Source organism: Microcaecilia unicolor, chromosome 5 (genome assembly GCF_901765095.1).
Source record: "Microcaecilia unicolor chromosome 5, aMicUni1.1, whole genome shotgun sequence".
In the NCBI taxonomy this organism is placed as follows: Eukaryota; Metazoa; Chordata; class Amphibia; order Gymnophiona; family Siphonopidae; genus Microcaecilia; species Microcaecilia unicolor.
This window is the reverse complement of record NC_044035.1, coordinates 126728714-126744540: the sequence shown is the minus strand read 5'-3', so window position 1 is coordinate 126744540 and position 15827 is coordinate 126728714. Positions and strand designations below refer to the sequence as shown.

The 15827-nt window shown below is 40.8% G+C and overlaps 1 protein-coding gene across 1 annotated transcript in view; it reads right to left on the bottom strand.

The window, feature by feature from the left end:
* The window catches only part of SH2D4B (SH2 domain containing 4B), a 190852-nt gene that overhangs the window by 86604 nt on the left and 88421 nt on the right, over window positions 1-15827 (bottom strand). Inside the window, 4 exon segments of the mRNA XM_030204876.1 lie at window positions 1547-1694; window positions 2801-2960; window positions 4609-4636; window positions 8725-8743. Of these exon segments, the coding sequence (XP_030060736.1) occupies window positions 1547-1694; window positions 2801-2960; window positions 4609-4636; window positions 8725-8743 (355 nt within the window).

Below are 15827 nucleotides of genomic sequence, written 5' to 3'. Positions count from 1 at the left end.
ACCCATAGAAATGTATAGGCGCATTAGCGTTTAACGCACCTTAAATTTACAGGTGCGTTAACAATGCTAACGCACCTTAGTAAACATACCCCTAAGGTTAAAACTGCATTGAATCTTGATATTTTGGGGGATCCTGCCAGGTACTTGTGACCTGGATTGGCCATTGTTAGGAACAGGACTGGGCTTGTCTGACCCAGTATAGCAATATTTATATACTTATGGAAAAAAGGTTTGTTGCTATATATCTCAACTATGCATTAGTAGGGTTATGTATTCATTTGAAATGACATGGGAAACCCATGTTTCATGATTTTAGTCCAAAATTACAGTTAAACCCCCACATTTGTTTTTCCTTGTATTATAAGTATATATTTCTTTTTCTATGTATTTTTAATTCTTGCAATACCACTATTTCTGTGAACCAGGTCAAAGCGCTTTATATAATTCAAACAAATTATAATAACAAGAACACCATAAAATAAATAGGACTGAACACATTCATTCTCAAAATGCAAAGGAGTGAAGCAGCTTTTCTCTAGTCTTTTAGGTAGCCTGACATCCCCCCCCCCCCCCCCACACACACATTAAGAATTGGTTGTACCAAAAGCCAATTCCAAAAAAATAAGATGTTTTTTCTAGGGAATGATAATTCAGAATGAATATAAGGCGGAAGGGCATTTCACAGCTTTTGGACAAGAAAGAAAAAAGCTGAATTTTGGGTTGATTCATAGTAAGCCAATTTGGGAGAAGGAAGAACAAGACGATGGGCATCATGAGAACATAGTTATTGGTGTGGAGTATATGAAATAACTAAGGAGGATAAGTAGGATGAAGTACTCAAATGTTAAGCCTTGAATTCTATGCAAAAAATGTTAAACTGTACACAAAACAAAATAGGTAACCAGTGAAATGAATGAAGAAATAGAGCATGTACACTTCAGAAGTAAGTGCAAACTCTTCATGAATAGCATTAAAAAAAACATTCTTTTAAATAACACAGGAAGCTAGACAAAATAAATATTTTGGGACTGTATACCCCTCTGCAATAGCTCATTCCTCTTATTCAGAGGAGTGTGGTAGCCATGTTAGTCCACTCTTAAGGTTATCAATAGAAATCAAACAAAATAAAACATGGAAAAGAAAATAAGATACCTTTTTTATTGGACATAACTTAATACATTTCTTGATTCAAGAAATGTATTAAGTTATGTCCAATAAAAAAGGTATCATCTTATTTTCTTTTCCATCTCTTATTCAGAGAAAAGCACAAATTAGAACAAAGGTTTCTGCGCCTCTAACTTTTGTGTAGCAAAAGAGCTAGGCCATCTACAGCATTGATAACCAGGTATATGTGTCTAAAGTACTACAATTATAAAAGATAAATTTAGATTTTATTTAGCCGTAAATACTACTTAAACCCCCTAATAGTGTTGATTACTGAGGGAAACAATAAAAGACGTGCCTATGAACAGACAAAGCCTCAAATGAGGAACATATCAAATATATAACTACAAAATAAATGTAGTTATTAGAAACTTCTTTATACCTTTAATTCCTCCTGGAATTTTTCTTCCATCAGTTTTGCTGCCTTTCGGTCTTCTATTTCTACTTTCCATTTTTCAGCCACTATTCTGGCTTTTTCTTTTGCCATTGCATCCCGGAATTTCTGTTCAATTTCTGCTTCTTTTAGCTTCCTTTAGGAAATTTAAAAAAAATACACCATAATTAAACAAACTCCAAGGAAAGTATATAAACATTGGCTCTGAGTGTGTGGTATATGGTCTGTGAATTAAAGGGGGCATGAATGCAGATGTTAGCTAATGCCTATGTACAATATGAAGTATTTATATATACACTAGTAAAAGAGGCCCATTTCTTGGCGAAATGAAACGGGCGCTAGCAAGGGGATTTGAGGGAAAGGTTTTGAGTGTCCGCACCGACTGCACCCCCTTTCTACCCCGATGCAGGTCGTGAATACCGCTGCTCCCCCCTCGTGTCCCGGCAACGCACCTAACATACCTGGGGAAACAGGATGAGCAGGTTTCGTTTGGTCACGTTTTGGAAGGTCGTGGTGGGCGCCATTTGTGTATCACCGGCGCACTGGAAGGTCATTGTGAGGCAGGGGGTTGCGTCCGCGACGTCACGCGTTCAGCGAAATGGCTCTGCCTGCCTTCCTGTTGTTCCTCTGGCTGTGGTCGCGACGTCACGGTTTTCGCGAAATGGGTCCGCCCCCGATGTAACGTGAAATGGCACCGCCTGCCTTCCTGTTGTTTCTCTGGCTCTGGTCATGACATCACGCTTTTGGCGCAATGGCTCCGCCCCCAACGTAACGACATTGTACGCGAGGGCGTGACAGACAGACAGAGGCTTCACCACCATGAAGTTACGAACCCTTCACAGAAGTGGCAGGAGCTTGTGGCCTCAATGGAACGTTCAAGTAGAGAATTATGTCCAGAAGGGGCGTGGCTGGGGGCGTGGCTGAGGGCGGGTGTATGAGTGACAGTGAGAGTGAGTGGTGCTGACAGGCAACAACAGTACAGGGCTTCAGTATTTCCCTGCCACACTGTGAGCTTCAGAATTGGAGGTGAGAATTATTAATATAGATTAGTGTTACTATGAGATCTCCAATGACAATAGAAATGCACATGTGGAGGGACATTTTCAATATGGCATCTAAATCTGATTTTGGACGTTTTGCAGAAAACGTCCAAAAATCCAGTAGCAAACATGGCCATTTTCAAACCAGAAAAGACCATGTAAAACGATAGCAAGCGGGCCAAATAATTTTCCATGTACTCACCAGAGTTCCTCTGCCTCTTTCTGTGCTTGTTCTCTTGCATTTTTTGCCATCAATTCCTCCACTATCTGTTCATATGTCTTGTCACCTGGGGCTTCTCCCATCACCCAAACCCAAACCTTGCCATCATTCCCATGAAGCCATTGAATTTGCTTGCCAGGATCTATAAAGTTCACCAGAAATAAGGGGATCATTGTATAATGAACAGAAGGTTAGTTTCAATAGTTTTCAGTGTTAGAAAGTGCAAAATCCTATCCACCTCCATTCATTTGTTTAATCCAAAAGAATAAAACAATTGCTTTTGTTTTAGAAATATAGGGGGTCACATTGTCTTCTGTTTGCAGCAGCAAATCTGAAGAGTCAGGTTCAATTATCCTAAAAATAACTTTGAGGGGCATAATCGAACGGGTCAACCATCTCTAAGGACGCCCATCTCTGAGGACGTCCCCGCGAATGGGCGGGGCATCCCATATTATCGAAACAAGATGGGCGTCCATCTTTCATTTTGATAATACGGTCGTGGACGCCCAAATCTCAACATTTAGGTTGACCTCAGAGATGGTCAACCTAAATGTTGAGATGGACAACCTTAGAGATGGGCGACCTCGATTTTTGCCGATAATGGAAACCGAGGACGCCCATCTCAAAAACAACCAAATCCAAGGCATTTGGTCATGGGAGGAGCCAGCATTCATAGTGCACTGGTCCCCCTCACATGCCAGGACACCAACCGGGCACCCTATGGGGCACTACAGTGGACTTCAGAAATTGCTCCAAGGTTCATAGCTCTCTTACCTTCGGTGCTGAGCCCCCCAAAACCCACTCCCCACAACTGTACACCACTACCATAGCCCTTAGGGATGAAGGGGTTTCAGGTGGGTTTTGGAGGGCTCACATTTACCACCACAAATGTAACAGGTGGGGGGGGGGGGGCCTGGGTCCGCCTGCCTGAAGTGCATTGCATCCACTAAAAACTGCTCCAGGAACCTGCATACTGCTGTGATGGAGCTGAGTATGACATTTGAGGCTGGCATAGAGGCTGGCAAAAAATGTATTTTAATTAATTTTTTTGGGTGGGAGGGGGTTGGTGACCATTGGGGGAGTAAGGGAAGGTCATCCCTAATTCCCTCCGGTGGTCATCTGGTCAGTTCGTGCACCTTTTTGAGGCTTGGTCGTGAAAAAAAATGGACCAAGTAAAGTCGGCCAAATGCTCATCAGGGACACACTTCTTTTTTCAATTATCGGCCGAGGACGCCCATCTCTTAACCACGTCCCCATCCTGCCTTCACTACGCTGCCGACACGCCCCCATGAACTTTGGCTGTCCCCGCGACGGAAAGCAGTTGAGGACGCCCAAATCAGCTTTCGATTATGACGATTTGGCGACCTTCTCCCGATTTGTGTCGAAAGATGGGCGCCCTTCTCTTTCGATTATACCCCTGACATTGAACCTCAGAAAACCACTATACATTCCCTACATTCATATACGGATTCTGCCTTGGTTGAGATACACTGTAATCTTGTGAAATATTCTATACAACACTGCATATAGCCATGGATCAACATTTTTATGGTTACTACTACTGAAAACTTTTAAAAGTTATGTATGCTTATTATTACTTGAAAAACAGGAAAAAAAATAAAGATTAATATAAATTTGGTAAGCATGATAATGCTGATGAAAAATGTGAAGATTTGCATAGTAATGAGAATAACATAGTAAATGATTGCAGATAAACACCAGAAAATCCCATTCAATTTGCCCAGAAAGGTGACTAGATTTGTACCTGCCAATTTGTTCAGATTATCCACCAAATTGTTTGGGGGGGGGGGGTTGTAACTGCCACTCGGTGAAGATTACCCCCTTCTATGCCTTTTTTTAAAGTGTGAAAGTTAATTAAGTTTTGCTTTCCATCCTCTTCCCATATAGGCATCCTATGTTTTTCCCACAACTTTTTGAATTCTATCACCGGTTTTCAGAGGCGTAGCCAGGTTTTGATCTCAGGGGGAGCAGACTTTTATAAAACAGGCTGGTGTCAGCTAGACAGCAGTGTCTGTGTTGTTGCTCAGGGCCTGTGGTGGGCAATGATTAATACAGGCTGTTTCTGTTGCATCCTGCCTACAAGGAAACAGTAAGTTACATCAGTAGGCAGGACGCAGAAGAGGTTCCTGGACTGGCCAGAGCAGGCAACCTGTCTTCTTAACTTCAAATACAAATATTAAAATTGTGACCATCACCTCAGGAATAGCACACCCAGTCCTTCCACTGCTAGAAACCTTGTTTAAATCAGATGGGCTTTTGTTGGTGTGGCGACTCTACAGGATGTGTAGAACACTAGTCTTGAGCATTTTTATATTGGGTAACAAGGGCCCTTGCCCCAGAGCCTACTTTCAAGTAGGGCTGAACACTTTGTGAAATAACACAAACCCCTGCAAAAAGACACCCACAACCTATACTGAAAACTTACCACACCAAAACAGCCCTAACCCACCTATGAAAAGACAATGCTATAAATATTACAGTGGGACCTAGAGAAGTGTTTCCCTTGTTGGTCCTGGAGTACCCCCTTGCCATTCAGGTTTTCAGGCTATCCACAATGAATCTACATGATAAAGATTTGCATGTAATGGAGGCACTATATGCAAATCAATGTTATGCATATTTATTGTGGATATCCTGAAAACCTGACTGGCAAGGGGGAACTCCAGGACTGCCCTAGAACACAAAACTTACCACACCATAACAGCCCTAACCCACCTATCAGAAGACAGTGCTCTCTCTCTCTCTCTCTCTCTCTCTCTCTCTCTCTCTCTATATATATATATATATATATATATATATATATATATATATATATATATATATATACACTGGGCTCTGGAGCACCAATATACCTACTATTGGAAAACTGGAACAAGCTGCAGTGTTACACATTCCTACACAGATACTACATGCTGGTAGAATCCTTCACCTCAGTCACACCTGCAGAACATGGACAGACCCTCATCTATATAACATAAGAGTAGCCATACTGGGTCAGACCAATGGTCCATCTATCCATCTAGCCCAGTATCCTGTTTCCAATGTGGCCAACCCAGGTCACAAGCACCTGGCAGAAAATCCAAATTGTGACAACATTCCATGCTAACAATCTAATGCAGAATAGGGAGCCACCCCCCCCCCCCCCAAAAAAAAAAAAAAAAAAAAAAAAAAATTGAAATAGAGACCCCATGCCCAAGGAAGCCAGACTCTAATCAGTGCAATACTGGTGAAAAAAAAAGAGACAGAAATGCATTTTCTCCTGTACTTTGCAAAATAAAAATAGGAAAAAATGTACATTTTACAAAGCAGGTACATCTCAGTGCTTACAAAGTATTAAATAAAAATAATTTTTCTACTTTTGTTGCCTGGGAATTTGGCTGGTCCCAGTCTTTTTTTTCCATGTTTCATGAGTCAGCCTTACAAATGTTTCCAGGTTGGCCTTCCATTTCTTCTCTCACCTCTTGTCTTCTTCCTTTCGTTCTCTACATCTGGTTGGCACTGATCTTTTGTTTTATGTCCCCACTATCAAATAGCTGTGTATAGAGCTACCAAGTGATCCAGTTCCAGAAGGGAGATTTTTCAACCAGTCCTAGTGTGAACTCACATCCCAAATTCATGTGGGATTTGCAGTCCCTGATTCTACCCATCAAAATCTGTGCTGCAATACATCCAAAATGACTTAAGAAAATGCACTCAGACCCCTCTACTTTTGTTTGAACAATTTATTTTCTCATTTGCTTTGGTCCCACTGTCTCTTTTCTGTTTTTCTCTGTTTCTTCTGCCTTTACAGGGTCTCTTGCCCATCTGACATTTCTTCTGTCTCCAAGTGCACCATCCTTTTTTCCTCTGGACCACTATTTGTCCTGTCCAACATCTCCCTTCTGTGTCCCTTGTCCCTATCCTACCCCCAAGTTCAGCATCTGCCCTTTCTGTGTCCCCATATCCCCACTTTTTCAGCACAAGCCTACCTGGTCTCCTCATCTCCCACTTTCTAGCATCTGCTGGCCTGGTGTCCCCACCACTCCATTTTTCTAACATTGTCCTGTGTCCCCATCTTCCCCCTTTTCCAGCATTACCTCTTTGTCCCCATCTCACCCATTTTTCACCATTGTCCCCACATCCCTATTCCAGTGGTGCCCCTCTGTGTCCCTATCTCCTCCTCCCCTTTCCAGTAGTGCCCTCTTTGTGTCCCTATCTCCTTCCCCTCCCATGTGATAATCTTTGAATAACTATCTATACTTGCTATGATTTTTGAACATGTGGTATCAATAAAGGACAAACTTTTAAATGCCCAGTTGGATATATATGCTAATCTCAACTTTGTTAAATGTTTCAGACATAGCCATCTATTTATTCCCATGATATAAGTAAATTCTATTATTCTGTCTCACTGTATTTTCAAATGTAAGCCACACTGAATCTGACTTTGCTTGGGATAACGTGTGATATAAATATATTTTTTTAATCCTTTATCCTCCACCTTTCAAGACACTGCCTATCCTGCTGGATAGTGATGGCACAAGGAAAGCAAGTTTGGTCCAGTGAAGACTAACTCAAAATAACTTGTTCCTTAGCTGGGCCCTAGTATTACCATATTCTACCAGCAACAATAATTTTTGACTCTGTTTTAGTGATACTCAACTGTTATTTCTTTACTCCAGCTTTTAAGGCACTGCCTATCCAACTGAAACAGTTTTAGCATTGTTACAGATGGACCAACAACAAAGAACGACAATGTGTATGCAGCAGATCATAAGTTTGCTTCCTTTGAACTTAACGGCAACAACAGCTGCGCGGGGGGGGTAGGGGGAGGTGGAGACAGATTACCCAAATTGGCTCCCTTGTTAAAATGGACTAGATAGGCTCACTTCCACTCCGGTCAATTAAACCTCCCTGGGCAGCTTTCTCCCTTCTACAGCCCCCTCCACCCCAGCATTGTATCTTTCACCTTCTGCCCATCTCTCCCGTCAGTGTGGTCACTTTTTACTTCCCTGAAGCCTTCTCCCTCCTGCGCAGCACCAGCGATTCACAGTCAGCCTTCTGCCAGTGTCGGGGCCTCTCCTCAGGCACATCCCGCCTACACTATTGCAGCTTCCTGTTTTCCACAGAGGTGGGACACGCCTGAGAGGCCCCGACGTTGGCAGAAGGCTGACTGTGAATCGCCGGTGCTGCACAGGAGGGAGAAGGCTTCAGGGAAGTAAAAAGTGACCACATGGACGGGAGAGACGGGCAGAAGAGACTGGAAAAGATTAAGACTCGGGAGAGAGGGAACAGAAAAAAATATTTATTGCCACGAGGCGCATAGGCACCATTTTTTCAAAACAGCTGTTTGGGGGAGTGACCGCTCCTCCTGCGCCCCACCTAGCTACGCCACTGCCGGTTTTGTTCCCTTCAATGTCCCATGAAAGAGCACTCCAGGCTGATGTTGCTTTTAAGTTTCCCTCCTTACAGCTTCATTTTTTGTCTTCTAGTTTTATAGCTACACTGGTTTTGGTAAAGGTTTATTTGTTCAATATCTCTCAAGTATCAAAATGTCCCTCCTGATGTACTTGGCAAGATAGATCCTCCAAAACTTATCAAGTACTCCAAGTGAGGTTTCATCAATGACTTGTACAGGAACATTATCACCTCTTTCTGCTGGTCATGCCCCTTTCTATGCAGCCAAACATCCTTCTAGCCTTGGCCATTGCCTTGCCATATTGTACTTTCACCCCAAGATTCCTTTCCTGTTCTGTGTACATCCTGGTCTCATATCTCTGATCGCATACAGATTCTTTGGATTTCTGCAGTCTAACTGCATCACTCTACATTTATTTATGTTAAAGATTGGGCTTAAGGATCAGCCCAAGCTTCTAATTTTTGTGATCAATTCTCATGTTTTCCACTCCCTCTCAGCTTGAAATTCTGTGGCTATACTCTTCCTTCCAACTCTTCAACAATATGGCTCACAAAGCTATTGAACAGAATTGCCCCCCAGGACAGATTCCCGAGGCACACTACTATTCAACTTTCTTTCATCCTAATGAATTCCATCCTACCTCTGTCACCAGTCAGTCAACTAGTTTTTGAATCAATTTATTAGAATGGGACCCATACTCAGCTTATTGATGAACCTCCTATGAGGAACAGTACCAAAGGCTTTGCTGAAATCTAAGGCAGTGCTTATCGATCTTATTGTAGCAGGGACCCCTGATTCTAATAAAATAAAACTGTCTGACCTCCTGGAGGAGAATAATAATGTGCCATCTTGCTTCTAAATTTCTTGTAAATTAATGCAGAATTAGCAAAAAATGGTAAACCAGTTCTCTTTTCCTTGTACATAGAAGCTCTTAAGATATAGAGCACAGATTCTTCTCTGCGCCTCTGAATACAATGGTTCAGTAAGATGGCTAGGTTCAAGTAAAGTTTCTAGATGTTTTCTTACAAACATTTCAAAAAGATTACAGTTGCATTTTTCATTGACCTCCAATTGCTGGAAACAATGATTGATTCCCAACAACTCTATTTTTAATGTTTTTTAAAATATTTTTAGTTATGCATTTCAATAATATAAAGTGCACAAAATATTGCATCAGACCAAGATAGAAAAAAGAAAGGGCATGTTACAAAATAATGAAATAACTGATCCATAAAACAGATCAAAACTAAGCAGAGTGGAAAAGCAACTTCCTTTTTTAAATCTCTGGGTACCTCTTCCTGAGGATCTGGTTGCACATCTAAAGTTGATGGGGGCAGAGGGGACAAGCCTTTTCTTCTTGCCCAGATTCAGTTTAACACTGTCACATAGAGGGGCATTTTCGATATGACGTCTAAGTCAGCATGATAGGGTTTGTTTCCACACCTGATCTGGGCTGCTCATTGGATTGTATGGATGACTTATAGGGAGGAGGTGGAGGATGTCTGTCTGTGGGGGATTGTGTGATTGTTGGTAGTATGTGGGTATGGTTGTTGTTACTCATTTCTGTGGTTACAAAATGTGGTCTTGGATATTAGTTTGACCCTTCTATGGATGAGAGTACATTGTGTGGGGGTGGGGAGAATTATCAACATTTATATTGTGCTGTTTTCATTTTCTCTTGATTTGTATGCTGTGTTTTCAAGATTGTCTAATAAACAGAATTTCAAAAATAAAAAATATTGGTTTCCAGTTACACACCATATTACATACAAACTTTTTCTTTTAGTTAATAAAATCCACACCTCAGGTATACCCTTCTCTGTTTTTTCAAACTATATTCTCTTTCTAAAGCTCTACATTCCTCGTCAAAATCATCTGGCGATCCCTTGTTATTGAAACATCTGCTTTGAACATGTTCATTCAAGAATTTTCAGTGTGTTAAGTTCATCTCTCTGGAATGCCCTTCCCTATGCCTAGAGCCCTCAGTAGAAAGGTTTTGAGGTGCCCTCAAAATTTATTTCATGACACATTTGACTCAACCCACTTTTCTCACTTAGGGGACCTTTTATGAAGTGGCAGTAGCCGTAGTACTTTGTCACTGTGCACCAAATCGTCCCTAGTGCTCAGCTCACTCAGGAGCCCGGCGGTAGTTCCGGCTTCCGGCATGTGGCAATTAGGACGCTAGAAAATACTTTTGTACATTCTAGTGCAGGGGACATGCTCAGCGATAATTGGTGCTGCCCAGTTCCCACAGGGCTCCCCCAGGAAATGGCTACATGTCAATGCCTTGGCTTGGTGCATAGCCATTTCCTTCCAGAAAATAAAACACCATTTATTGGTGGGAGTAAAAGGGGGCAATCCCACTCACCAATGCCACCGTAGGGCCCCTTTTACCATCGTTTGGTAAAAGGACCCAGTGCACGGTGTCATGCAAAGGGGCCAGATAAGGGGGGCACTGCAACAACCAATACCTAGTGCTTTTTTAATCTCTCCTATCCTATTTTTAATCATATTTCTGGTTTCTTCTTTAATTTTTTATAACCCATATTTTATTGTCATCTATTTTTAAGTTGTAACCCACTCTGTAAGGCTACATGAGAGCAGTCTATCAAATAATTAGTTAAAACCATTAAAAATTTCACCCATCAGCCAGTCACCATCCACTGTTCTACCCTGATTTGAATGACTTGACTGATAACAGACAGTATATATTATTGTGCATGGACCCAGTTCAGAGCTATCACTTTGTACTACAGGATCTGCTATCCCGTTTACCAACCACCATCGAAGGAGAACACTGCACTGCCACCTACAGATCATATGGTTTTAAGTTCTGTCCTCACCCTTACATCCAGGTTTAGATAGCTGGTTATTGCCAGAAAGTGAAGTAAATAAGTAATGCCATACTGGGAAAAGACCAAAGGCCCATCAAGCCCAGCATCCTGTCCCCGACAGCGGCCAATCCAGGTCAAGGGCACCTGGCAGCTTTCCAAATGTACAAACATTCTATACATGTTATTCCCGAAATGGTGGACTTTTCCAAGTCCATTTAGTAGCGGTCTATGGACTTGTCCTTTAGGAAACTGTCCAAACCCTTTTTAAACTCTGCCAAGCTAACCGTCTTCACCACGTTCTCCGGCAACGAATTCCAGAGTTTAATTACGCGTTGGGTGAAGTGTGTGTTAAACCAAGAACCTCAGTGCTTGTTTTCATTGGCCATAAGTATTAGTATTAGGAAGCATAGGACTCATTTCTAAATCTATATTGCTGCTTGTTGTTTGTCTTTATCTCTGGAAAATAAATCACTAAACCACTACTATTATAGAAACCCAAGGGTCAGTTTTGTTGTCAGCCACATATTTGTTATGTCTATTCCCTAGAGATGTGAATTATTATTTTCTACACATCAGTCTATAAATACCCCTACACTCCACCCCTTCAAATACTTTCTTGCAAATACATTCCATATAAGTTAAGCGGGTATTTGCAGAATAGTACTGAGGCAGAATTTTGGCATTTATGCATGTTTGTGCACAAATACACATGTAAACATAATTAGTCCAAACATTCAGGGGTCCTTTTACTAAGGTGCACTGAACAATGATCTGCGCTGGTGTAGACACCTGTATTGGATGCGGGCAGGTCCATTTTTCAGTGTGCTTGCAAAAATGGCCTTTTTTTTTGGCCGAAAATGGATGGGCGGCAAAATAAAAATTGGTGCGCATCCATTTTGGGCCTGAGACCTTACTGCTACCCATTGACCTAGTGGTAAAGTCTCATGTGTTAACTGGGCGGTAATGGTGTACGTGCGTACAATGCTGATTACCGCCCGGTTAGTGGATGCACGTAAAAAATGAAATTACCAACCCAGCCACGCAGTAGCCAGGCGGTAGTTCAAAATTGACTCATGTAGGACGCACATATGTGTCTACATGGCTTAGTAAAAGGGTCCCTTAAGCACCTAAAAGGCATGTAAATGTTAACACCTATTTTTAGAATTGCCCCCATAATGCCAAAGATAAGGAGACATTTGTAATAGGATCTCAGGTCCATGTGGTCCCATGGGTACCTCAGATCTCAAGTGGGGCTTTTTTTTTTTTTTTTGACAGGGTAAGTGTTTGGTCCTATAGCTTATTCACTGCTCTTTCCTCTTAGAGGGGATTCAGAGATTCTGCTCGCTAGAGCTTTGACCTGGAAATACTCAAGCTTCACTGTGGGAGAAAGGGACTCTGAAGAGGATATTTTTAACCTAATAAAAATAGTGATAAGACTGCATTATCTCCTGAGAATTCCTTTGAGGTCAGTTTGGTAAGAACTCTGGCCAGAACAAGTCTGTGTTGGAGTCAGTTTCACTTTGGATTTGTGCCCTTTTAGAGGCACCTTGAGTGTCTTATCAAACCAGTTTGTTTTCCCAAACAGCTGGGATGAGGTGGGGAATTTTCATCAATTTCTTCCAGAGTTCTTCAACCTGAAGCTCTGGAAGTTCATATCTTGAACTGAGTCTATCTTTACTGGTTGTTTGTCATAACCATGTAGTTTCTCTGGGGAGATAGCAGTTACATTAACTTCACAAGAAATGACAATCAGAAGCAATACAGCTGAAATTCATCAGCGCGGAAAGTGGGTTGAGGTATTGGGAAGTAATTTTGCTTTGGTGAAAGATAAAAATGTTTCAGAGAATATAGAAATAATGTTCTTTAGTATAATTTGCAAGCACTTGATTTTCCTATTAGTAGATTGACATCTCTTTAAAAAAAACTGTTTTAGTTATATATGCTTCAGATTATAGATCCTCCTAATTCCTTGCTGCTGTTATCACAAGTTTATTATCGTGGTCCTGGAATGGTAAGGAAAACTAGTGGAGCAGAGGATAATAATGATATTTTTTGAGATCTGACAGAGCCAATTTGACTGTCCTGCAGGGGTCCTCTTTGAAGGAGACAACCTATTGAGCTCCTTTATTTGGCTTCTGACAGGGATATGATTATTTTATTCTGTTTTTCATTCTATATAGCTCATCTCTTGGTGGAGCGAGGGTTTGCTCCAGAAAGTACACAAAATTAGTAAAACAAAAATTAAAGTAATTCTGGTGAATAGGGAAGGCAAAATGTTCCAAGGCCTTCACTGGTTCATTCACAAAACTCTCAAATAACCTCCAAATGCCCTGCAATAATGCTAGATCCACATAATTCTATACAAAAGCATTTTTATTAGGCACATACCTAGAAAATGAAGCATATATAGTGCAATAAATCAAAATAGAAAAGTGGCAAGAACAAATAACAAAGCCCCAATTTTTAATCTTGAATTCATGGCAATAGTTTCCCTTCTCCTCTCCCTTTGTCCTCCTAAGTGGATTTTCTCTCTGTTTCTTTTCTTCAAGGCATTAGTCTGGGCACCCAATATTCCTCAGGATCTCCTGCAAGACCCTTGCACAGGAAAAAAAAAACACTTTCCACAATCACAATACCTCCCTGAAATTTAGATTGTTCATTCCATGTCAGTTTCTCTGGATTTTAGATAAGAAAAAATATCAAAACAGTTGGTATTCAAAGTGATAACTAATAAAATCTCTCCAGTAATTTCAGCAGGTTTGCATCCAAATCAGCCTTCTCGGTCCATGAGGTCAGCATCTAATAATACGCTTGATGTCCCATCTCTTAAGATTGTTTTTTTTTTTTTAAATAAATATAGGAATTCAATTTTTTATGCCACAGGACCAAGACTGTGGAACTCCTTACCTACCAAGCTTAGGAGGTCTTTTACTAAGCCACGGTAGCATTTTTAGTTTGCGGTAGAAATCTGTCAGTAAACGCCAAGGCACCCAAAGGAATATAATTGACAGCTACGCCAGCTGATTTCTACCGCAGGCTGCAAATGCTACCGTGGCTTTATAAAAGACCCTCTTAGAGCCTTAAGAAATATAGACAAATTTAAAAACTGTTTTGTTTCAGCAAGCATTTGATATTTCTTCCTAATGACAAGTTTTGGATTGACTAGGTTACTGTTAGATTTTGATGTTTTAGAAGATAACATGGTTATGTTGCATGTTTTGTGATATGTGTACCCATTATTATTAATGTGGATTGTTCCCCACTCAGGATTGCAGATGTGCGGGATACCTTAAATAAATAGATACAAAATAGGGAAAATGACTTCTCCCCAAAATACAAAATACTTAGAAACCTTTTAAAACACATCTTCAACACTCCTGCTCTGTGTTCTAGAATTGGAATGGATCAGTACCAGGGGTCAAGATGAGATGTACTATGTAGCGCCAACTCACCTTCTGGATGATACCCAAATATCTTGCTGTTTTTTTCCTTCAGATCCTCAGTTTTGCATCTATTCCGATCTCATCTGTGGTTAAGCCAAGTCAACTTTGTGCAGCTCCTCTATCTGAATAAAGACTAGCAAGCCTTAAAGAGAGCCAGCTTCCTGTTGTTCATTCACACATCTCCAAGCAAGAAAAATCCCCAGTCCCAGTTCACAGGGCATTAAATAGTTCCCTCAAATATTGCAAGGATGCAATCAAAGGGTAAATCCATAATCTAGGCACCCACATTTACATGTCGCTTACATGTGTAAATGTATAAATAATTGTACTTATGCATATAAGTGTATATTTACCTGTAAAGTGCCAGCAGGGTGTATAAGCATTTTTGAGGGGGAGGGGGTCAATTTATTAATATTTATTAATGATCTGGAAATGGGAAGGACAAGTGAGGTAATTGAATTTGCAGATGACACAAAACTATTCAGAGTTGTTAGAACATATGTGGATTGTGAAAAATTGCAGGAAGACCTTGGGAAGATGGAAGACTGGGCATCCAAATGGCAGATGAAATTTAATTTGGACAAATTCAAAGTGATGCACATTGGGAAAAATAATCAGAATCATAGTTACTTGACACTAAGATCCACCTTAGGAGTCAACACCTAGGAAAAAGATTCTCTGCCAGGTGTGTGGCGGCAGCCAAAAAAGCAAACAGGATGCTAGGAATTTTTAGAAAAGGGATAGAAGATAGCACAAAGAATATTGTAATGCCTCTGTATTGCTCCATGGTGCAACCACACCTTGAGTACTGTGTGCATTTCTGGTCGCCGTATCTTTAAAAAGATACAGCAGAATTAGAAAAGGTTCAAAGAAGAGCAAAAAAGAATGATTAAGGAGATGGAACTCCTATCATATGAGGAAAGACTTAAGAAGTTAGGACTCTTCAGCTTGGAAAACAGATGGCTGAGGGGGATATGATAGAGGTCTACAAAATACTGAGTGTTGTAGAAAGGGTAAACATTAATCGATTTTTTTACTCTTTTGAAAAGTACAAAGACTAGGGGACACTCAAGGAAGTTACATGGTACTACTTTTAAAATGTTACCATACAAGGGGAACAAATGTGTGCTCATGGGATATCAAGATAACATACAAAGCCATCTATCTGAATGCTCAAATGAATTGTCTTTCAAACTTCAGTGCTTATTAAATTATTTTTGTTGTGCTCATTAGTTTCAACAGGGATTTGCTCAGACCGCTCAGCTCTTATAGTGTCCACTCGATTCTAAACATTGCACATTTTTTTCATTATT